The 22,709-nt window shown below is 47.1% G+C and overlaps 1 protein-coding gene across 3 annotated transcripts in view; it reads left to right on the top strand.

Moving 5' to 3' along the window:
• Nucleotides 1-22,709, top strand: part of CREBBP (CREB binding protein) — a 63,088-nt gene that overhangs the window by 14,479 nt on the left and 25,900 nt on the right. For 2 of the 3 annotated variants that reach the window (XM_033167573.1, XM_033167571.1), the window contains 10 exons: nucleotides 6,148-6,397; nucleotides 13,972-14,085; nucleotides 15,067-15,309; nucleotides 15,928-16,024; nucleotides 16,311-16,433; nucleotides 16,832-16,949; nucleotides 17,493-17,685; nucleotides 19,155-19,208; nucleotides 20,389-20,513; nucleotides 21,352-21,540. In XM_033167573.1, the coding sequence (XP_033023464.1) occupies nucleotides 6,148-6,397; nucleotides 13,972-14,085; nucleotides 15,067-15,309; nucleotides 15,928-16,024; nucleotides 16,311-16,433; nucleotides 16,832-16,949; nucleotides 17,493-17,685; nucleotides 19,155-19,208; nucleotides 20,389-20,513; nucleotides 21,352-21,540 (1,506 nt within the window). The remainder of the gene's footprint in view (nucleotides 1-6,147; nucleotides 6,398-13,971; nucleotides 14,086-15,066; nucleotides 15,310-15,927; nucleotides 16,025-16,310; nucleotides 16,434-16,831; nucleotides 16,950-17,492; nucleotides 17,686-19,154; nucleotides 19,209-20,388; nucleotides 20,514-21,351; nucleotides 21,541-22,709) is intronic. The other variant, XM_033167572.1, reaches the window with a different exon arrangement.

The raw sequence follows: 22,709 nt of genomic DNA, 5'->3' as shown, positions 1-22,709 counted from the left end.
TTGATGAATTGACTACCCTGCTGTCCTCCTCTAAACCCTCCAGATGTGCCCACCTCTTCCTGTCCTGTTTTCTGGGTTGCCATCTGTCCTGGCATTATTCTCCTCCACACAATCGGACCCTTTCCTCCTTTTTCCAGCCTGCCCCCCCAGCCCCATGTCAAATGTGTTAATACCTCCTCAAGAAACCATCTCTTGGTCCACCTTCCTCTTTTGGAGCATGCTCCATCTGCCATGACTTTTCCTCCTCCAGCTTCACTCTCAACCCCTAAATCTGGTGTCTGCCCACCCCCCACCCCAGCATTCCCCTGCCTTCACAAAGACCACTGGCCCTCCACACTGCAAAATCTAAAACCTTCTTGATACTTCAAACACCTTTGATACTTGATCACGCTTCCCTACTTGATTCCTTTTACGCTTTAGGTTTCCACAATTATCCTCTTACTTAAGCATTCTTTCAGTTTTTAGGTTGGCATAAGCTCTTTCACTGCTTTTCTCCTCTTTCTATTTGGGATCTCTGCACACACTGTCCATGGGTGACCTTATTAAACCCCATGGCCTTTACAAAATAATAATAATAATTAAAAAATTGTCCAGTAGCCCCTTAGAGACCAACTAAGTTTGTTCTTGCTTTTAGCTTTCATGTGCATACACAACTTAGTTGGTCTCTAAGAGGCTACTGGACAATTTTTTAATTTGGGGGTGCGGGAGGGGGGAAGGATTCTCGGACCAACACGGCTACTTACCTGAATCTAGACCCATGGCCTTTAGTACCCCCTGTACAGAAGTGGCACTCAGCTCTGGCTGCTTCTGACCTGTCACCCCTCACACCACTAACACATCTCCAACTGTTTTTCTGATGTTTCTGCTGGGATGCTTTGTTACTGCCTCAAACTCAACATGTCTCTGGCTGAACTTCTCATCTTTTCTCCCAAGCCCTCCTTGCTTCTCATGTTTTCCTTCTCCAGTGGCAATGCTACCATCCACCCTGGTGAACGTGCACATAGCCTTGGCTTTTATCTTTGACTCTCTGTTCCCCATATTCAATCCATGGCCCAGTTGTGGCGCTCCTCCCTTTTTGAAACATTAGAAAAATAGGGCTCTTCTAAGACCAGCTGTTGTGCCCTGCAGAAGCATGTCCAAAACAACCTGGAAAGCTGAAGGTGAGAGGAAATAAGGAAAAGGGTGGGCTGGCTATTCCAGGTATAAGTTATTATTTGCAGACCGCAGCTTTGGCGTTGGATGACACACAGGCATGAAAAATACAACAGATTGAATATTCTTGGGGGGGGGGGGAATCTTACATCATAAACATAGGTTTAGAAATCTGGGATTGATATAAACAGTCTTTATTACCCAAAACCTCCCCATTGGTTTCTTTATTGGAAGGTGAAGGGTTTAATCTAAAATACCACTGAGCAAGCAAAAGCCAAAATGAAGATAGTCCCACCTAGATATCAGTATTGCAAATTATGACTTTGCTGAATAGGCAGCCTATTTGGAGGGATAACAGTTGGGTTCGAAACAGCACTAGAGACAAATAAACCAGGGTGTTTCTCAAAGATATATTGTTATTTAAAAGAAAGCATAGGAAACATAATTATATGATGAAATGCAATAAAGATCAAAATAGAGGAATTCCAAGGGAAGTAAGGCAATTTTTGTTTCGAAAGGCTCCAACTTCTCAATTGGTGGCACATCTTATAAAGAAAACTGTTAAAAAAGGAAGGTAGGCAGCGTTGGACTCCATGGATAAATATAATGATCAGGAAAGAGAAAGTGTTGGATTTGTCATGAACCAGCACAGTCATTTTGGTGAATGGGGGTAGGAATATTCAGAGAATGGTTTTGGATGCAAGCAGATGCAGATCCATTGTTGTGCTTGTTGAATTGTACTCAAGCACAGGTGAGTGTTAAAAAGCATTAAAGACAACTTTTGCATATAATGACAATTGGAAGGATACTGTGTGCTAAATGGGACATGAGTGGTGCTGTGGTCTAAACCACTGAGCCTCTTGGGCTTGCCGATCATAAGGTCAGCGATTCAGATGTGTCCCAGCCTCTGCCAACCTAGCAGTTCAAAAACACACCAGTGCAATTAGATAAGTGAGTACTGCTGTGACGGAAGGTAAATGGTGTTTCCGTGCGCTCTGGCTTCCCTCACGGTCTCACGTTGCGCCAGAAGCAGTTTAGTCCTGCTGGTCACATGACCCAGAAAGCTGTCTGTGGACAAACGCCGGCTCCCTTGGTCTGAAAGTGAGATGAGCACCGCACCCCAGAGTCGCCTTTGACTGGACTTAACCGTCCAGGGGTCCTTTACCCTTTTTACTGTGTGCTAAAACATGGAAACAGAATAGAGCACAAAATAACCCTGGACTTTTAAGGAAAATTTGGGCACAGTTAGAGACCACCAAACAAACACTGATAATGCACCCCTATTAATTAATTAATTAATTAATTAAATTTGTGTGCCGGCCTATACCTGCCGGTCTCAGGGCTGTTCACAACATTAGAGAGGAAGTGGCTGAGTGGGTCGGGTGGGTCCCTGCATTAGTTTTACAGTGGTACCTCGGGTTACAGACGCTTCAGGTTACAGACTCCGCTAACTCAGAAATAACGCTTCAGGTTAAGAACTTTGCTTCAGGATAAGAACAGAAATGGTGCTCTGGCGGCGCAGCAGCAGCGGGAGGCCCCATTAGCTAAAGTGGTGCTTCAGGTTGAGAACAGTTTCAGGTTAAGAACAGACCTCCGGAACGAATTAAGTATGTAACCAGACATACCACTATATTGAAAGAGAATTGGGTGTAATGACTGCAGGGCTAAATTACATGGTGCCATTAAGAATTTAAGCGACATGGACAATGAGGAATCAGCTGTGTTCATTTTTAGATTGATATCTGCATATTTCATCCAAGGATCAATTTTCACATGTATGTGAAAATGTGTGTGTGATTGAATGTGAGCGAGTGGGTAAAAGACTTACTGAGAGTTCTTTGAAATTTCAATAAATTTATATTTTTATCAGAAGAAAAGTGTGGTGGGGAGGGGACCTTCTCTTTTTCATTCGTCTTCCGTTATCTCACCTTGGTCTCTTCATGTCTATTCAGCACTCTGCTGCCATAATTATTCCTCACCTCTCTGATCACATGACACCTGTCCTAAAATCCATTCCCGGACGCTGCTCCTCACGCTCCTTGTCCTTGCCTTCAGAACCTTGCATGGCCTTTCTCCAGCTGTGATCTTTGCTCGCCCTTCTCCCTTGCGGCCACCAATGCTTGGATTTCCTCACGTTGTGTTGCCACCTCTCATCATTTACACGCTTCTTCAAGACACATTTTCACCCCCTAGTTCCCATGCGCTGTGTGTAGTCTTAAGCGTGTGCAGCCAAAAGAACCACACATTGCTTCCCTCCTTACCCTTTCTCTGCTTCTTTTTCCTCAAATTTTAGAGGGTTTTCTTCTGAACACAGAATGGCCTACCCTCTTGTACTCGCTAAAGCAGAGGTCTCCAACCTGTTGGAGTCAATGTATCCCTTGACCAACTACATTCTTTTTGCGGCACCCCTGTGGGGCTTACGACAGGGTTGCCGTATTTCAAAAAGTGGAAATCTGAACACAAAAGTTGTTGAGCGCACAGATGTTGAGTTATTTTTAGTTTTTGAGCTACTATTCTAAAGGAATTTTGCCAAAATCTGCACTTTCAACATGGGTTGCCATACGTCTGGATTTCCCCGGACATTTCGGCGATTTCCACCCTGACACTGTTTCCGACAGCTGTTTCCCGGCTGTGTCTGGGAAATCCCAGATGTATGGCAACTCTAGCTTGGAAGCCCAGTTATGTCACCCCAGAGCTGGCAGCCTCCTCTCCCCTCTCCTTGGGAGTCCTCCAGTCATCCGCTGCTGCTGCCCCTGCTCTCTGAGCTGCCCGCCCCAGAGGCACCTCCTCACACTGCCCCACAGGGGCCTGGGAAGAGGATGTCCCCAGCCTTACTGGCCCAAAAGTGAACGTGAGGCCCTCACCTTATCTTGGGAGGCAGCAGTGGGCGTTGCCAGCCTCCATGACAGAAAAGCTCCCCTTCAGCACTGGGCACTCAGCTCCTAGGCAGGTGTTGCACACAGCAAGCACAAGAAAGGCCAGCGCACTGCCTGCTTGCCTGCCTGACCTCCCACTAGTCTGTCCATTCCCAGCCACAAGGACTGGTGGACTGGCTGGCTGGGCTCCCTGGTCTGCTTGCTTGCTTGCTCGCTCTGAGGCCGCCTCAGCTCCTGGCAACCAGCACCCCCTAGCCAGCCCCAGAGGCAGCACTCGCCTGCAGAGCTTGTAGCTGGGGCTGCTGCAATAAACAAGTGTGCAAGCCTTTGGGAAGCAGAGACGCAGGAGGGCATCAGAGGAAGGAGGGAAGGAAAGAGGGACAGAGGCCAGGGTTGCCCATCACACCCTTGACCATCATTCAAGGCACCCCAGGGTGCCACGACACACTGGTTGAAAACCACTGCTCTAAAGCATTAGGCACACTGATGGTGCTATATATAAACATAAATGATATTTGATGTTAAACCCAGTGCTGCCATCCATGTCACAGAACAGCTTTTGATTCAGCAGAAGGGCCTCCTGTCACAAGAGGAGGCAGTGCTCTTCATTTCCCCCTTGCTGATCCAGCCCCGTATGCTATCTCCTGCTGTTCTGCAGTGGCTCCCCCCAGGGAGGTTCTCCTGGCGCCTTCATAGTACACCTTGAGGTGCCAGGTGAAAACCTTCCTCTTTAACCAGGCCTTTGGCTGCTTGATACCCAGTGCCCTTCTAAAATGTGTTGGGGAGGGTAGAGGTTATTGGGTGGTGTTTGTTTATGTTTTTATTATGTATCTTGTGTCTTTATATTGTGCTTTTGCATTGTAACCACCCTGAGACCTGCGGGCAAAGGGCGCTATACAAATTTAATAAATAATAATTTAACTAGTAATAATGATAATAATAAAATAACGGCCAGGGCCTAGGGTTTTCTGAGGCACTTGGCCTTATAAATGGACCAAATTCTGGCTGCTTGCAGGAGCCACCAATCCTTAAAGCTTTTTAAGCCACTGGTGAGCATTTTCCAAACCAAGGAGGAACCAGATGCTGCTTTTGTAGAATGAAGGAGAAATGTTGGGGTTCCCTGCCTTGAGAGGGCAGGAGGTGGAGGCCTCTAGCAGAGAAGAGCAAGCTGTCTCTCAGCATTGGTGGGGCTGCTGTGCTTGGCAGCTTCCCCATTGGGTCATTCCCACATTGGGCACGGGTTTTGGATGTGTCTTCAGAAGTGAAGCGGATGGGCCTTGTACAAAAGAAGACGCCGTTGGGCCAGCCAGTACCTGCTGATGTGAGAGTGTACTGTTCTCTTTACCTGCAGAACATACTTAGCAAAGTCTGAGGAACATTGCCTGCTTCTCTTAGGACATTTCTGTGCCAGCTATTGTTGGCCCAGGAAAAGCACTGCAATTTTTGTTCTATATCTCTAATTCTTCGGGACGGCAGCGACTTTTTCTTTGCTGAATAAGCACGAATGCTTTGCCTGTTTCCCAAACTAAAAATGAAAGTTTTTTAAATACCCTTTTTAAGCTGACAAATGTCGTCTGGAGAAGAGTGAATTGACCTCCATGTATGTTTGAGGTGGTCCACATTGAACTGCTTGGAGTGCTAGTTATGATTTGGTGATGATTTAGCAAGAGAACGTACTGCCTGCTGAAATACGATTAAAAAGGACAACAAATGTGAGTAGACAACAGCAGGTGCTTTCAGATGAAGGCAAAGTAGCTTAAACTGTCAGTCATTCTCATATAATATCATGTGGATGGCAACTGCATTGAAAGGAGCGAGACTGGCATGCAACATGTTTAGAATCATGCATACATCTGATTCACAGCACACCTCAAGAGTTCCCATTGAATTTACTGGCACTTCTGAGTATTTCTGTCCAGGGTAGAGTGCATAGCTATAAGTTCTCCCACAAAGTAAATGCTAAAAATTGCATGGTGGAATCTTAGTGGCTGTTAGTTTTGGCAGATTAGTTTGAGATTGTGATCAAACAGATGCTCTTTAATAAGATTGCATTGCAAGTTGTTCTGTCCTAAGTGAAGCTTCGTAAGGTGATACAACCATGTTTTGTCTTTCTTTTTAGTCTCAAATGCAAACCCAGGTACAACAGGTGGGAATTGTACCAACGCAGGCAATGGCAGCCGGGCCAACAGCTGACCCCGAGAAGCGCAAACTTATTCAGCAACAGTTGGTTCTGCTCCTTCATGCTCACAAGTGTCAGAGACGAGAGCAAGCCAACGGAGAGGTGCGGCCATGTGCCCTTCCCCACTGCCGAACCATGAAAAATGTCCTCAATCATATGACACATTGTCAAGCTGGAAAGGCCTGTCAAGGTAAGAGCAAGGGTTTAAAACTATGTCAGGAGGTCTGTGGTATATGGTTCTCCAGTTGTTTGTCTTCTGCACAATTGTGTCCCTCTCTCTGGTCAGTGAAACTGGGCCTCCTTAGGTTTGAGCGTCATGGCACTTCCCCAATTCCAGCCCAGCCCATAATACGGAGTAGGTAGCTCTTCAGGGCTTCTGGCATTGGGGGTTAATTCCCTCCCTTGTGGTTTAGTCCTATGTTGTTTTTGAAACTGGCATCATGCCTCAGTTCACTGGGAAGCAGATGGGATAATAAGTATTGATTTGGAGATTGCCTCTAGAAGCACACCTGTTGGCCTCAGCAGAAGGTTCCAGGCTACTGCTGCTTTTCTCAGCAGTCCTCAAGGTCTTGCAACAAACCTGCAGCACGAGACGGGCAGGACACACGGATCCTTTCAGACGTCCTTTGGCAGGCTGAGCTAGTTGGGGTAGCAAGTCCCACCCTGGCCATGTAGGCATCTAGCTTGACCCCCTGCTAAAAGTTGCAGATCCAGAGCTGGAGTACTTACTCTCCTCCCTACACACGACAAAGAGATGACTGCCCACCCTCTGCTGGAGGCCCCCTTTCCAGAAAACTGCTTCCATTGCCAAGCTGCTCTTACTCTTCTAAAGTTAAGCTGAAATCTACCCCATTGATCTTAATGCTGTTAAACCTGTGTGTTCCCACTTTGCTCTCTTCTCTGGGACAATTCTTCATGGGTTGGAAGAGGACTGCTGTGTCTGCCCTCAGTCTTCAACCTTTCCTCATAAGACTTGTTTCTCATACTACCGACCAACTTCATTCCCCTTCTGAACCTATGCCAGTTTGCCTGCATTCTTGGAAGTGTGGCGCCCAGAGCTAGACTCAGGTCTCCAGATGCAGTCTTGCTAATGCAGAATAAAGTGGACCTGTTAATTCTCACCACTTAGAAACACCGGTTGGCATCCGTCTGTCTTGGGAAACATTGGAAGAGTGTGCCTACAGGGGTGAAGTCAAACCATTTACAGCGCCTGCTGTGACTGTAGAGGCTGATATGGGGGGGGGATATGTTTTGCTGCAGCTGGGGCAAATGAAGGCGTCTGGTTGTGCTGGTGCAGCTGTGCCATGATGTTTCTTCTTATAAACAGTGGTTCTGCTAAAGCAGCCAAAACTTGTGTTAGCCTATTTTTGTAGCTGCAGCAGACTACTCATGTGCTCTTTGCAAATTACTTCAATCACAAGATCCTTTTTTTTAATAAATCATTTTTATTAAAACAAAATCGAAAATTCTTTCTAGTAGCACCTTAGAGACCAACTGAGTTTGTTCCTGGTATGAGCTTTCGTGTGCATGCACACTTCTTCAGATACACTGAAACAGAAGTCACCAGATCCTTAAATATAGTGGGGGAGTGGGGAGGGGTATTACTCAGAAGGGTGGTGGGAATGGGTGATAGGCTGATAAGTGTGGAAAACCTGTTGACAACTCTAAACGGCTGCAATTAGTCTTGCAGGGAAAGGCAAGGGGTGAGATGGCTAAAGATAGCTTTAGTTACAGGTGGGTAGCCGTGTTGGTCTGCCATAGTCAAAACAAAATCGAAAGTTCTTTCTAGTAGCACCTTAGAGACCAACTGAGTTTGTTCCTGGTATGAGCTTTCGTGTGCATGCACACTTCTTCAGGTATCTGAAGAGACCAAACTCAGTTGGTCTCTAAGGTGCTACTAGAAAGAACTTTCGATTTTGTTTTAAAGATAGCTTTGTTATGTATAATGAGATAAGAATCCAATGTCTTTGTTCAAACCAGGTTTCTCCATGGTTTTAAGTTTCATTTTTATTAGTTTTCCAATAAGAACATCCAGTTAACAAATACATCAAATCATAATCCAATTAAAAATAATGAAATAAAATAAAGCCAAATTACAATCCAAATTATTAATTTTCCGGGCTTCCCATACTCTCCAATATTTTCATTTCTTCCTTCTTCTTCTTCTCATATTTTCCACATTCTGATCTTAACGCTTTAAAGTTCCCCATCCCTGACTGTGCAATTCTCAATCATGTCAGAGATCATAAATCCTCCCAAGGCCCTTTTCCTGTGTACTTCTGTCAGGCCTGGCATCCCGCACACTAGATCTGTGCAGCTGATGAATTGGATGATTTTGCTTGAATGCAGAACTTTGCATTTGTCTCTGTTGAATTTTATTTTGTAAGTTTCAGTCCAGTTTTCCACTCTTTATCAAGGTCATTTTGATTCCCCCCCCCTTCTGAAGTTTGGTCATCTCTCCCAGTTTCGTTTCGGTTGAAAATTAGATAATAATTTCCTTCATCTAAGTTAGACATGTCCAACTGGTTGACCGCAATCTACCAGTAGATCGCAGGAGTGATCCTGGTCAATCACGGGATTAAATCGTGGGGCGGGGCGGGTGATATTCCTTGCCTACTCATTTGCTGCCCGGCACAGCTGCAGCAATGGCCCGGCGCTGGGTCCCGCCGCCACCAGAAAGTCCAGGCGGGGTGACGTTCCATCGCTCGCCACCCAGCCCTGCCTTCCCTGCTGCAGCAGTGGCCAGGTGCTGGGTCCCTTTGACAATGGAGGGAGGAGGAGGAAGGGAGGGCAGGCAGGCGCGATCAGGATCCGGGGGGAGAGAAGCAGACTGGCTCCTCAGAGAGAGAACTTTTGCCTCCCTTTCCTCCCCCCCCCCACTTAAACTCCCCCCTCCCATGTCCAGTTAGCCACCTCCTTCCACACACGAACCTTGCGCACGCTCCTCGCCCCTCCAAAGACAATGGGTAGATCACTGCCAGTTTTTTATACTGGGAGTAGATTGCAGTCTCTTGGAAGTTGGACATGCCTGATCTAAGTCACTGATAAAAATGTTAGACGGCTGCTCCCAGGACAGCCCTGCAGCACCTCCTTGAAACTTCCCTCCAACTTGATGCAGAGCGTTGATGGGCATGCATCCCTCTGGAGCACACTTTTTTTACCAGCTGTGAATCCACCTGGTGGTTTTTATCATCTACCCTGCCTTTAGCCAATTTATTAACCCAAATGTCAGGGAGATTTTTGTCTAATGCTTTGCTGAAACCAAGATGAATTGCACTGAGAGCATTCTCACAATCCTTCAAAGGATACGAGAGCAAAAGGGGACGAAGGCTGCTTTTCTGTTCCAGGAATGTGACTCTTGACTTCAAAAAGTTTGCCTACCAATAAGATGGTAGTCCAGTGTGAGGCCAGGGCTGCATTCTACCAACAGAATAGTGGCCAGGGTCTCTGTTCGTGTGGTGGGCAGGGCTGGAACCTGCTTCTCTCTTCGGAGTCTTTACTGGAAGAAGAGCAGCTCTGACTTAGGCCCGCCTGCAGGAGAGGAAATGGGGCAGAGCAGGCATTTCCCCCGCAGCTGACTAGTAACAGCTGGATGCTGCCCCAGCAGACCAAACCTACCACTGTCCTCCCTCATAGGTTCATGGCAGCCAGAATTTGACCTGCCTCTGAATTCTGCTTTTGCACAGGTACCTGTTTGGTTGCCCATTAAGGTTATCCATTGTTAGTTAAGCCTAGTGACTTCACCGTGATGAGTATAAATAAAAGAGCTCTGCAGAATCAGGCCAAAGACCCATGTAGCCCACCCCCCCACCCCTGCTGTAATAGTTGCCAACCAGATGCCTGTGGGAAGCCTGCAAGCAGGACATGAGTGCAAGAGCGACTCTCCCCCCCCTCCTGTGGTTTCCAGCGGCTGGTGGCCCTTGACAGCCCTCTCCTCCATGAATCTGCCTAATCCTCTTCTGAAGGCCTCCACTGGACTTCCTCACTGCCTCTTGTGGGAGCACATTCCATAGTCTTGTGCTGTGTGCAGAAGTCATTTCCTTTGTCTATCCTGAATCTTCCAACATTCAGCTCCATTAGTTGTCACTGAGCTCTAGTATTATGGGAGAGGAAGAAAAACATCTCCATTCATTTTCTCCACACCACAAAGTCCCCTCTCACTGGCCTTTTCTCTTAACGAAAAGGTCCGCTCCTCGCAAGGGAGCTGCTCCATTTCCTTCTTTGAACTGTTTCCAGTTCTACTGTATCCTCCTTGAGATGAGGCAACCAAAACAGCACACAGTTCCAAGTTCCAATGAGAACAGTAGGATACGGATAGTTTTATCCTTGGTTCCTTTCTTAATAATGATCCCTTGTATGAAATTCACCTTTTTCACAGCTGCTGCAGACTGGGTCGACCTCTTCATTGAATGATCCATTTCTGGCCCCAAAGTCTCATTCCTGGTCAGTTGCTGCCAGCTGAGATCCTACAAACATACATGCAGAGCTTGTGCATTACTTTGCATTTGCTTCCATAGAATGAGCATTGAAATGGCGACTGCAATCCACGCAGTTTGGAGAGAACCTCTTGGTGCTACTCACCGTCTCTTCGTTTTAACCACACTAAACAATTATGGTATCATCAGCGAACTTGGCTACCTCACTGCTCACCCCTAACTCTAGATCCATGACAGGTTAGAAAGCGTGTCCCAGTAACAATAGTTGGGGAACCCCATTTCTTACATCCCTCCATTGGGAGAGCTGTCTATTCATATTCCATGCTTCCCTTCCCTGAACTAGTTACTGATCAATAAGAACAACTTTCCCTCTTATTCCTTGACTGCTGAGCTTACTCAGGAATCTTTGGGGAGGTACTTTATCAAAACTGTTTTGGTTATGACTGTTGCATTGATTATGACATTTGTCAGGGCAATTGCAAGCTCCGCTCCATTTTGCAAGCTAAGAAAGAAAAATGTGTTCTCTATGTGTAGTGTGCATGTTGGAGCTGCACCCATTTTCTGAGAAGTCTGTCTGAAGAATTCCTCAGGTTCTTCTCAAAATGGAGAACAGTCTTCCCAGCAAAGTAAATGCTCCGACTTCTGTACAGAAACTCATTGTGGCACGCTTCAATTTTTCTAGAACCAGAGGAAGCTAAGCACCAGGCAGAAGGTGATAAGAAACGAGTAGTAAGCAAGATGTCATTAGCAGCAGCGTATCTTGCGAATGTCCATCTGTCAGGAACTGGCTGGACACAGAGGAATGCTGGGAAGCAGCAACTGGGGAAACCCCAAGGGAGGAAGGCTCAGAGTCTGGAGATTGGTGGTGGGACGACAGTGAGTGGTCAGAGGGAGAAGAGGGAGTAGCGATAGGCATGCCAGTGTAGTCTCCGAATGCTTGAGAAGGACTGTGAGAAGGCAGGGACCTTCAACCTCCGCAATGCCTCTTAGGGGCAAGAACTGCTGCAAAGAGCTACTGTGCTCCTTAGGCCTGGCATTCCTGATCAGACCTTGTTTCCTCTAATAAAGAGTTAACTTCACTTACTCCCTGACCCACTCTCTTACCTTGTTCCTGACCCGTTCCTGACACAATCTCACTTCTAGCAGAATTTCAGCTCAGGCCATTGCTACAGCATGACAACTAGAGGGCATTTGTTGCTCAGACCGTGGAGTGCAGGCCCCTTGTGTGATAGGCCTGCCTTGTCAATGTGCTCAGCAGCTGTACTCAGTCACCTGCTCATTGAACTAGCAGGAGCCTGGAAAAGGTCTTCACCATCATCCATGCCAAAATCTAGCTTGATAGTCCCCCTGGGGCGTTCTGCAGCTATGCCAACATGTGCCTACAAAGAGTTGAAGAGGAAGATGATGATGATGATGATGATGAAGAAGAAGATCCTTACCTGTAACTGATTATCTTCCAGTGGCTTCTGCCAAAGCTCAACACACAAACACAGCTTCCCCATTGCAGGTGCCTTCATATTTTCTGTGCATATAATTTTTTTACTAGTTGGCGGGTAAGAAAGTGGGAAGACACTTCCACATCCATTTTGGCATGTGGCCAGTGCAGGAATCTTGAGGGAGTGCCTGGTCCTGGGTTTTAGCTCTAGAAAGTTTCCACAGCTATGATCTGCCTAAGGACAGAACTCACAAGTATAGCTGGACCAGTTACCTCTTGGAAGAGCACCCTTTTCCGCTGTTTATTTTGAAGGATGGGTGGCCTTTCTCCTTGGCAATATAAATAGGGAACTGGAGTTATCTCTCCAAAGCAGTATGTGCATAATTCGTAAGGATAAGATGGCTCTTGAATCCGGCTCAGGCTTTAAACCCGTTGTGATTCCTGTTTCAGTGTTTGCAAGATCCAAAGCCACAGGGAAGAAGTGTGGCATAGCAGATGTTTGGAGAGCAGCTAAGATATTTGGCTCCAGGATGAGTTCTCTTAGACCAGGCATTGCTGCTGGTGGTGGGGGTGGTCTTGAAAGGCCTGGGGAATTTCTGTATTAAACTGTCTCTCTAACCTTAGGGGCTTCCCACTGTCCCTGTCCAGCTTGCAGTCCACTGTGGTGGGGGGCCAACAACGGAGGAGCCACTTCCTGGGCACTGCAACCCAAGGCCAACTTTGCAGGCCGTGACACGGAGGGCTTTGACTTGTCCTATTATTGTTGCTATTGTTTGTTTGTTTAAATTTGTATACCACCCTTCATCCAAAGATCCCAGGGCAGTTCATAACAAAACAAAACAAAAATACAAAATAAGAATACATAATAAAACAAAAACTGCAGTCAGCCCAGGCCCTGCCCGCCTAGTCTAGGTGGAAGTATTGCCTGAGCAGAGTGGGGGGTCTGGACTTGAAAACATTGCCTGCTCTCGATTTCCCTGCTCTGAATCTGTTTGCCCAGGAGAAACGGACTTGGGGCTCCAGTGGAGGAAGGAGAACTCCCTCTACAGTGTCTGTAGCCTTTTCCTTCACGATGTTCACCTTTGTTTCGTCACATTGCATTTATTCAGGGATTAATGGCTAAAGTGGGGTGTGGTGTTGCTTTGGAAGAAGAACTGTGAGGGGTTGAGGTTGCAGGATGGGGCCTGGTCTCTTGAGACGCGATTTCTACCCCCTTTTTGGAGTTGCAAAACCCCTATGAGTGGATTTAAGCTCAGTTGGCGTTCTCTCGCTAAGAGTTCTGAGGTGTACTTTTTGTATTTCTGGTGGCAAAGCATCAGTGCTGAGCCCATATCTTTGGGATATCAGCTGTGCAGTGTGTACAAATTGCATTTCTTGGCCTTTCCGTCAATTGTAATTGAGTGGCATGTTGAGGGTTACGTTATTACAGTCATGGAAGGTGGATTTAATGTTTAATAGTCTTATTTAAGTTTGCCATTTATGCATATTTAGATATATTCTTTTACCTGCCAAGAACCTCTAAACAGCTTTAAATAGACAAAGCATCTTTCAAATATTTCATTTTTATAAGTTACTGTTACTTACCTTTGGTAGGAGACCATTTAGTCACAAAAGCCTTTTTTAAAAGATAAAATAGAATAAGGAAATGATTTGTGTCCCCCTTACCTTCATCAGTCTAGTAGGTGACACTGTCAGCGTTCAGTTTCTACACCGATGTAGAATGTTCTCCTGCTGCGTTGTCTGCTTTGCTTTTTCCAGTAATGCTCCTTGTTCATAGATGTGAACTTTCAAATGCTCCTGCAGCATTTACTGGAGAAAACAGGTGGCCTCAGAGTGGAACTGAGATCTTCAGACCTTTGAAGGTGTTGTTTATGGCTTCTCTTCTTGTCCTAGTTGCCCACTGTGCTTCGTCACGTCAGATCATATCCCACTGGAAGAACTGCACGCGGCACGATTGTCCTGTGTGTCTCCCGTTGAAAAATGCCAGTGACAAGAGAAACCAGCAACGTACGTATTCACCAGTGTTCAGAAAAGTGGTTTGGAATATATACTTATGAGAAATTCTTTCCAGTAGCACCTTAGAGACCAACTAAGTTTGTTCTTGGTATGAGCTTTCGTGTGCATGCACACTTCTCATACCAAGAACAAACTTAGTTGGTCTCTAAGGTGCTACTGGAAAGAATTTTTTATTTTATTTTGTTTTGACTACGGCAGACCAACACGGCTACCCACCTGTAACTGATACTTATGAGATTCTGCCCTGAAGAAGTCCAGTGTAAATGTAATGCCAGCCTAATTCCCCTTCTGGTTATTTTTGTGATTTGCTAGTTCGCTAACTTGCGCTAACAAGTTGAGATAATCATGCATAAAACTGTAAGGGATGCTGTCTCTACATGAGAAGGTGTAGTAGGATCTCTCCCCCTACCTTCAGCACACACACCCCAGCACCCCTTTACAGTCTGCTGTGGAGGGTTGAGGGACCCCACCCCCACCCCAAAGATGGTTTTGGCATGCTTGTAAGACTGCAGAGGGGAGGAGAAAGGTGGGATCTTGTTGCACAACCACAAGTCCACTTCCACAATGTTGGATTCCACTCACAGCATTTAGAAGAATCCCTAAAAAGATCTCTCCTTGTTGCCAGGTGTCTTGGATGACAACTATAGCAAACGAAACACAAACTGAGCAAGGGTCAGTTAACACGCCTGCTCCTCAATCGTATGGGGTGTAGCTCTTAGCATTGGCCCAGGTCTCTCTAGTCTGTAAACAGGCGGGGTTATTTTGAGCCCCTTGCCATCTCGTCCTAACCTACATTCCAAGCTCGTTGTGAGGATAAAGGGGGTGGAGAACCATGTACACTGGCACAAGCTTCTTATAGGAAAGGCAGGGCATAAAGGCCATTGAGTAAAGGTTTTAAAAATCCAACAATAATTTGGCCAGGTTCCTCTGTCCAGCAGCATTTCATGCTTCTTTTCTCCCCCTCTTTTGCAGCACTCCTTGGATCCCCAGTTGGTGGCATCCAGAATTCTATTGCCTCTGGGACAGGACAGGCAACGACTCCTTCTTTGAGCAACCCGAACCCCATTGACCCCAGTTCCATGCAGCGAGCCTACGCAGCTCTTGGCCTGCCCTATGGCAACCAGTCCCAGCAGGCGCCACTGCCGCCCCAGGTGCAAGGCCAGCCGGCCGCCCAGCCCCAGGCTCACCCGCAAATGAGAACCATGAATGCACTGGGTAGGTGGGGGCGCATGCAGGGGGTGGGCTTCAAACGAATGTGAACTGCTTCAGGGAGGGCATGGAGGGGAAGGGGGTACAAATCTTACTAGAAATACAACAGCAAATGTAACTGCAGCCTCATTCAGGAACTGCAAAAAAGTGGGGCCTCTTTTTGTGTTTGGTCTCTCTCGTCCTCTCTCTCTCTCGTCCTCCTTGACACCCACCCTTGTGCCACAGATTCCTCCTTCCTGGTGAAGATCGGGGTGGTGGTGGTAGTGAATCTGTTAACAGCAGTTAACAAGGGAAATATATGAGATGAAATGGGCTGGAATAAAAGGATATGTAGCAGAATAACGTTTGAGTAGAATGCCAAGGACAGATGGACTGGGAAGTCCTGAGAGAGGTGACTTGTAAAGGAAAAGGTGTAATGTATATACTAAAACTTTGGGAAGTGTGTGTGTGTGTGTGTGTGTGTGCGTGTGTATTTAAAAGAGTGAATCTGGTAGGACCACTGTTTATACAGTTAAAGATCTTGCTTGATTTATCCTACAGTACATATCAAAATGTTAGTGATTTAATGGTGTGAATTGACTGGTATTTCCTCTGAACTAAACGAGGGATAATCTTATTCCAAAGGAACTAATCAAATGAATCTGACTGCTGGAGGAATAACAGACCAGCAACCTAGCATGATCCCAGAAACTGCTCTTCCGACTTCACTTGGGGCAGCAAAGTAAGAAATGTTTTCTGAGGGTTGTTGAGCGTGATTCCTATTTTCAGTTGTAGAAATAACTAGTCCTTAGTAACACTTTTTCTCACAGTTGTTTCATAGTCCCCCTTTCCAAATACCTCCTCAGTTCTTTGTTTTCTATTTCCCCTTCAAAAGCAAAATTGCACTTGAATTTCATTACCTGCTCTGTTGTAGTCAGTTACAGGATAATTTCTTAGCCTTATAAACAAGACTATTCTGGAATGCAACAGAGAGCTTCAAGAGTTTCCCTCGCTGCCTTTTCTTTTAGCTCCTTAATGAATGATGGCACAAATTCGATGCCCACAGCTGCACCACCTTCAAGCACTGGGGTGAGGAAAGCCTGGCACGAGCATGTCACTCAGGACCTGCGCAATCACTTAGTGCACAAACTGTAAGTGTGTCGTGTGGGTGGACCCAGATTGCTGCGGGACAGGGCGAGAGTCTTGCCAGAGCTGCAGCCCTGCTCCTTGTGTTTGGGGGCTTCCAGAGTCCAAAGGCTTCAGGAGGGGTTGAAGGGTCGCAGTCAGAACTGGTTTAAGAAGATTATCCATTCTTTCCACTTCCATTTTTATTTTCAACAACCCGACCCTAGACCCACGTTTCCCCCCAGGGTGTCACTATCATCAATTTCAATTATGCCATCCTAGGGGAAGACTGAATCTCTCCCAATTACCTGAAAGCTGGGCGTTTGAAATCATTTTGCATGGTGTAGGCAGATAGGGGAAGGCAAGGTTAGCCAGGGTCTTCCAGCAGCATTTGTGATGGAATTTATGTCTCTTCTTTCTGCAGCGTGCAAGCCATCTTCCCAACTCCTGACCCAGCGGCACTGAAAGATCGCCGGATGGAGAATCTGGTGGCTTACGCTAGGAAAGTAGAAGGGGATATGTATGAATCGGCTAACAGTAGGGTAGGTTCTGTGCCAGACAAGAGCTTGGTCTTGTGAAGTCCTGTGTGGCTGAAAGCGGCTGCTTTGGACTGTGCTCCTCCACTGCAAGGCATGCCATTGCTTCCATTGCAGGTTGTGTTGCTTTCTAGGAGGCAGCTCTGAAACAGACTGGGGTTATTATATAATCCCTGAGATCTTGAGTGCTGCGCCTCCTTTGTTCAACAAATCAAGGAGTGCCTCGAAGTCTTCCCGTCCATAGGCAGGAAGATCAACTGGTTAAAGAAAAGACTGTAATCTTACTAGGGATAGCCTTCATAAATCGACAGAAGCTGGACTGGCTCTGGCCTTTCCAGGCCTTGTGATTGCCAACTTAGCCATTGTTCCTTTTGTCGAAGAGTCTGCTTTTTGGTCAAGTTCCGGGAAGTGTCAAGGTCTTCACAGCATAGGCGCTCAGATTCCTAAAACTCAAGTTATGAAGGAGAACTCTTCAGATCACTTTTCACACTTTTCATGCTTTTTTCTAATATATTCTAAAACCTAATCCTAACATTTTCCCCCTTCTAGGATGAATATTACCATTTATTGGCAGAGAAAATATATAAAATACAAAAGGAGCTAGAAGAGAAGCGGAGGTCTCGTTTACATAAGCAAGGGATCTTGGGTAATCCGCCAGCCTTACAGGCTCCCGGGACTCAGCCTCCTGGCATTCCACAGGTGGCGGCAGCTGTGGGACAAGCCCAGCCTGTGAGACCTCCCAGTAAGTACTCCCACAAGGAATGGACAAGTGGGGCAAGGAAGTCTTGGTCAGCTTCTATATCTATGGTGCACCATTCAGCCTTTCACGAGGCACAGAAAGTGGGTTGCAATAAGAACACAAAAAGAAAAAGCAGTATTGAATAAAAGCACCCCAGAAAGGAAAATACTATGTCTGTAAAGCCACGTCGAGCAGCAGCACGCTTGCATCCCCTAGAGCCCCAAAGGCCCTCTCAGGCAGAAGTACCACCTTCTAACTGTCTGAAAAGAAGGTGCCACAAATGAAAAGGCCCTGCTCCTTGCAGATGTACAGGTAGCTTCTTTGAAGGAGAATATCTGAGAAGGTGCTCTTTGAGGGGGCATGAATTTAGCGTGGTTTGTTGTCAAGATCAAATGCAGCATATTGAATTGACCAAGATGCAAACTGCTAGCTGGTGAACTTCTTGCAGGACTGGCATTGTCTTCCATACTTGTAGGTCTCTCAATAGGTTGGGGTTTGTTTGTTTTTGCCATTCTGAGCTGTCATCAGGTACGCCCCCTCCCCGGTGCATTACAGCAGTTCAGCTGAGACACTGTGGAAGGTGTGGCAGTGACAGGTTCCTGTCCGCCAAGGAGAGGATGCCGTTGGTGCACCAGCCAAAACCGTGAGAATTATATCTAGGTCTCCGCAGGGCAGCAGCCCCAGAGAGAGCAGGGCCAGAATGAAGACACCTCCCTTCAGAGGGCAGTGTGTGCAGAAGCAGATCACTAGCTCCAACCCTGACCACCCCCTCTTACATGGATGGACCTGGTTTCGCAAGGAGAAGTAAATAGGTGCCACCAACAGACTTCCCCCAGCAGTTTCATGTAGATGTTCAGCAGTGCAGGAGACAAGATTGAACTCTGCAACACCCCACAGGTTACTTTCCTTGGAGGGGAGCAACTATCTTCTCTCACATCCTTCTGGAACCACCACCACCAACCCCCTAGCTAGTAAGCCCAGGGCTGCCGTAAAGCAGCGGCCCCGCTCCACACCAGGCGGGTAAAGAGGACATCCTGGTTGGTGGCCTCGGAAGACAGTTACAACCCCAAAGCTGAAGCCCCAGTTGCAGGGCTGTTTGTTGATTAAAGACCCCTGAGTTGATTGCTCAGTGAGTTTTAATCATTTAAATTGGCATATGCCTAAAATGCGTCTGTTGCACCATCTTGGAAGAAGCATTAGAATGAGGAGGGAAGGCCTCTTCTCAGATTGGGCCTGTCAGCTGTAGTTTTGATAGGCTCTGATATTAAAAATAGGGTTGTTTTTTTAAAAAAACTTGATGCCTAATTAACTAGGGTGACTTTCTATTTAATTGAGGTTTTAATCTACGCATTATTTGAAGTTTGCAGCCCTGTCGGTTTGATTTCTAGCATTTTGATTTCTCTGCTAAGTGAAGATTATGCTGAATGAAGCCATGAAGGATGAACTGACAATGTTCTTTTGTCCTCTTGCAGATGGGCCTCTGTCCATGCCGAATGTGCCTCTGAGCCGCATGCAGGCGTCTCAAGGTACTCAACTTGCACTAACCTGCTCCTTTCCTTCGCCTCACTCTTGCGAGTCTCCTATTTGGGGGGGGGGGTTGTATCCTGCCTCCTCTGTGCCCTACTTTCACCTGAGCCTTTGTTCCAAGGGAATAGACCGAGAGCATGCCACGGGGGGAGGGCACAGCCTTTGAGGCAGATACGAAAAGGTTGGCTTTCTTGAAGTCTACTTCCCCCAACCCAGAGCAAACCAGGGGGCCCCTGAGTGCAACTTGGTAGCAGTCTTGGGGAGAATGCGCACATTCCCTGGTGCCCCTCACTAATCTGTGTGTGAGTTACCCTCACCACTCAAAGCCATAGTAAAGCCAGCCAGCTTTCCTGACGTAACCGCAGGGTGCTCCAGACGCCATGTAGAGAGGGGTAAGGTACCTTTTCAGTGACATTGGCTCCCTCTCAGCTCCACTTCCTTTTATCCAAAGGGAATGGTGCATGTATTTTTCACAACCCTTAGCTTTCCATTTTTCTTTCCCCAAACTTCAACATGGTTCCATTAAATTGCATTTTTTAAACACAGATCCTGTCTCAACATGGCACTACTGGACGACCCAGTTGCTGGGAGTGGTAGAGGGGATGGAGGAACAGGAAGCCCCTGGGGCCAGCTGTTAGTGAGGGTGGGGAGAGATGCCTCGTGCTCCGAGGGCTAGGAGAGTCTGTGGCTAGACCTGCCCAGGACATATCCCATGTGGGGAGCACCGCTAAGACTTGCGTGGAGAACAGTGTCTGCTGCCAGTAGCAACTCTTCTCCCCTCAGTGCCCAGGCATCGCTCAATAACAAGACAAGGGGACAACGAACGTCCCTGTGCTGCCCTTTAAACAGAATAAGAAAAGGTGTGCTGGAGAATTAGTGGGCTGTTGGAAAGAGAGCTCTCCACATTTAGAGCTTTCTGTCTCGAGTCCCTCTGCTAAGTGTCTTCTGGCTGCGTCTTGACTTCTGTGGGTTTCCTTCCCAGTCACTGCAAAGAGGGGTTAGAGACTGGCTCTTGCAAAGAGGGGTTAGGTCTCCTCCGCTTGCTCAGCTGCACTGCAGGCCAGGCTTTACTGTTCCGCAGGCTGGCATGGTGACAGGAACGTGGTGGGCTGAGCTGTGTGTCGATCCGTGCTTGGGGGACTCGCTCCTAATGAGCTCTTCTGGGGGTGCATTTTGCAGGAGTGAATCAGTTTAACCCCATGTCCATAGGGAATGTCCAAATGTCCCAGGCATCGATAGGACCCCGCACCACCCCTCCAATGAACCATCCTGTCCAAATGAACAACATGGGATCCATTTCGACGGTTTGTAGCTCTCTCTTTCTTTCTTTCTTTTCTTCCTGGCTATTTAAAGCTTAGGATACATTAAGAGAAATAAATTCAGATGCTGGTTACCTCACGTCCTTTCCAGTATTGCATCATTCAGTTTTGGATTAATTCAGTCACTTTATTTTATTTCATAAAATTTATGTACAGTAGGCCTGCAACTTACATGGGGGCTGTGTTCTAGGGGTCTGCACACAAAGTCAGGAAGGCCCCTCGGAACCAGCATGTGACCCCTCCCTTGCTGGGCTTTCAGAAGGCTGTGTGAGGCCTCTGGAGGGCTGTGGGTGGATCCTGCAAGATCTTGGAGGGGCGCCTTCCAACTTCCCCCCCCCAATTCTCCATTTACTTATTTATTTTCCCACCATCTCTGCAAATCTGTAAGTTGTGGGTCTACTGTACCACTCGATTAAAAAAAAAAAACACCCTCAAAGCAATTCACAAAAAGAATAAAACAATGTTGTTTTTAGCTAAAAACAACTCTTTAGAACATTTAAAAAATAATTAAAATCAACGATAAGCTGAAAACCAGGTTAAAATGCATGTCAGCTTTCTAAATTAGACACTGTCAGGGCAATTTTCTGTTTCAGTTAGAAATAGAAATCAAATAAATACATTGGATGATTCAGTGTAGTGAGAATGTTAGAGGGTAGCCTGGCGGGAGGGAAGAAGAGGCTGCAACTGGCAAGCACATTCAGCTCAGAGAGACGGGGGGGAGCCCACTGGTGCCTGTTTCTCCTCTCTTCTGAAACAGATTCAGTGAGCACCTAACTCTCTTGTGGTCCAGACCCCTAATGCGCAGGGCCTGCTTTGTTTGCAGATGGCTCTGTCTCCCTCCCGGATGCCTCAGTCCCAGAACCTGATAGCAGCTCATTCCAACAGTCTGATGGGTCAGGCCTCCACCCCAAGCCCCTTCCTGCCACAGAACCAGTTTTCTGCCTCCAGTGGAGCTTTGAATGTCAACAGCGTTGCTTTGGGGCCAGCAGCAGCACAGGCAGGAGTGGCACAGGTACGGCTCATGGCTTGCTTCATCTTACTAGCCTTGGTATAATGCAGAATTCCAGGTGAGGACCATTAGCTCACTTCAGATATTTCTGTCTGCACCTTAGCATTTCTGTGGCTTCCACCATTTCCCTGAGTGTTAGAGTCAAGGCACTGTATCGCTGTGGGCCTGCAGTGAACGTTTGTATGCAAGAGAATCTCAGCAATGCCGTCTTGTGACGGTGGTGGAGGAGCGCCGCTCTCTAGCCCAGCCATGACTCTGACATGGATCACAAGCCACTTGCTTCCCAGACCTCATGATTAAATTCTAACTTGGATCATCTCAGGAGTTGTCTACCGAGCTCACCTAATGCACACTTCTTCCTTCAGTCTGTTCTGCTGGCAGATAGTGAGCCAGCCCCTGTGGGCCATGTCATAACTGGTGGAGGAAGGGGGTGCGGTGGGTGCAGCCCACCCTGGGTGTCGTCCCTGAGGGGGGTGACATCGCTGCGCCACCCCCCAGGACACTCGCCGCAAGTGGCGCACCCCCCTGGGACGCTCACCCGCCCCTGTGGGCACCTAGCTCCACCCCCCGGGTGCATAGCACATGCACTGCTCCGGGGGCCAGAGCAGCTAGCTCCGCCTCTGCCCCCAGCCAGCCATAAATTCCTGGCTAATCTGCATATCCGCTTGCTCTGCCTTTGCAGACCTCTCCTTGTGCCAAGGTGTAGCAGTATCTTTCTTCCTCTCCACACTTACTTATGCATACCTATATATACCTACACCCTCTTGCCTACATATACATAACAAACTTAACTTAACTTATATATCCACAAGAATTTAATTTCACAAATCAGACTTCCTGTCGAATCCCCATGCATTGAATGTAGACCAAACTGCTGCTTCGTTCAAATATTTTCCAGTACATTCCGACACATTATACATCCATCTTTCCCCAACTCTTTGTCCTTCCTTTAGCACCCAAAAGCTGGCATGGAGGTAAAGGTGTTATTATACTTTTGGGCATATTTCTTGTATATATCCCATTTTTCGGCAAATTTTTGTTTAGAATTTCCTCTGAGATTATTAGTTAGTAGGGCCAATTATTATTAGTTAGGGGAGATTTCTAGAGCCACTACCTGGAGCTCCACTTCTGCCTTCACCTGCCACTATTAATGGGACCTTCATGCCTTGGCA

This window comes from Lacerta agilis, chromosome 13 (genome assembly GCF_009819535.1).
Source record: "Lacerta agilis isolate rLacAgi1 chromosome 13, rLacAgi1.pri, whole genome shotgun sequence".
Taxonomy (NCBI): domain Eukaryota; kingdom Metazoa; phylum Chordata; class Lepidosauria; order Squamata; family Lacertidae; genus Lacerta; species Lacerta agilis.
Note: the sequence above shows the minus strand (reverse complement) of the source record. Positions and strands in the feature narration are given on the sequence as shown.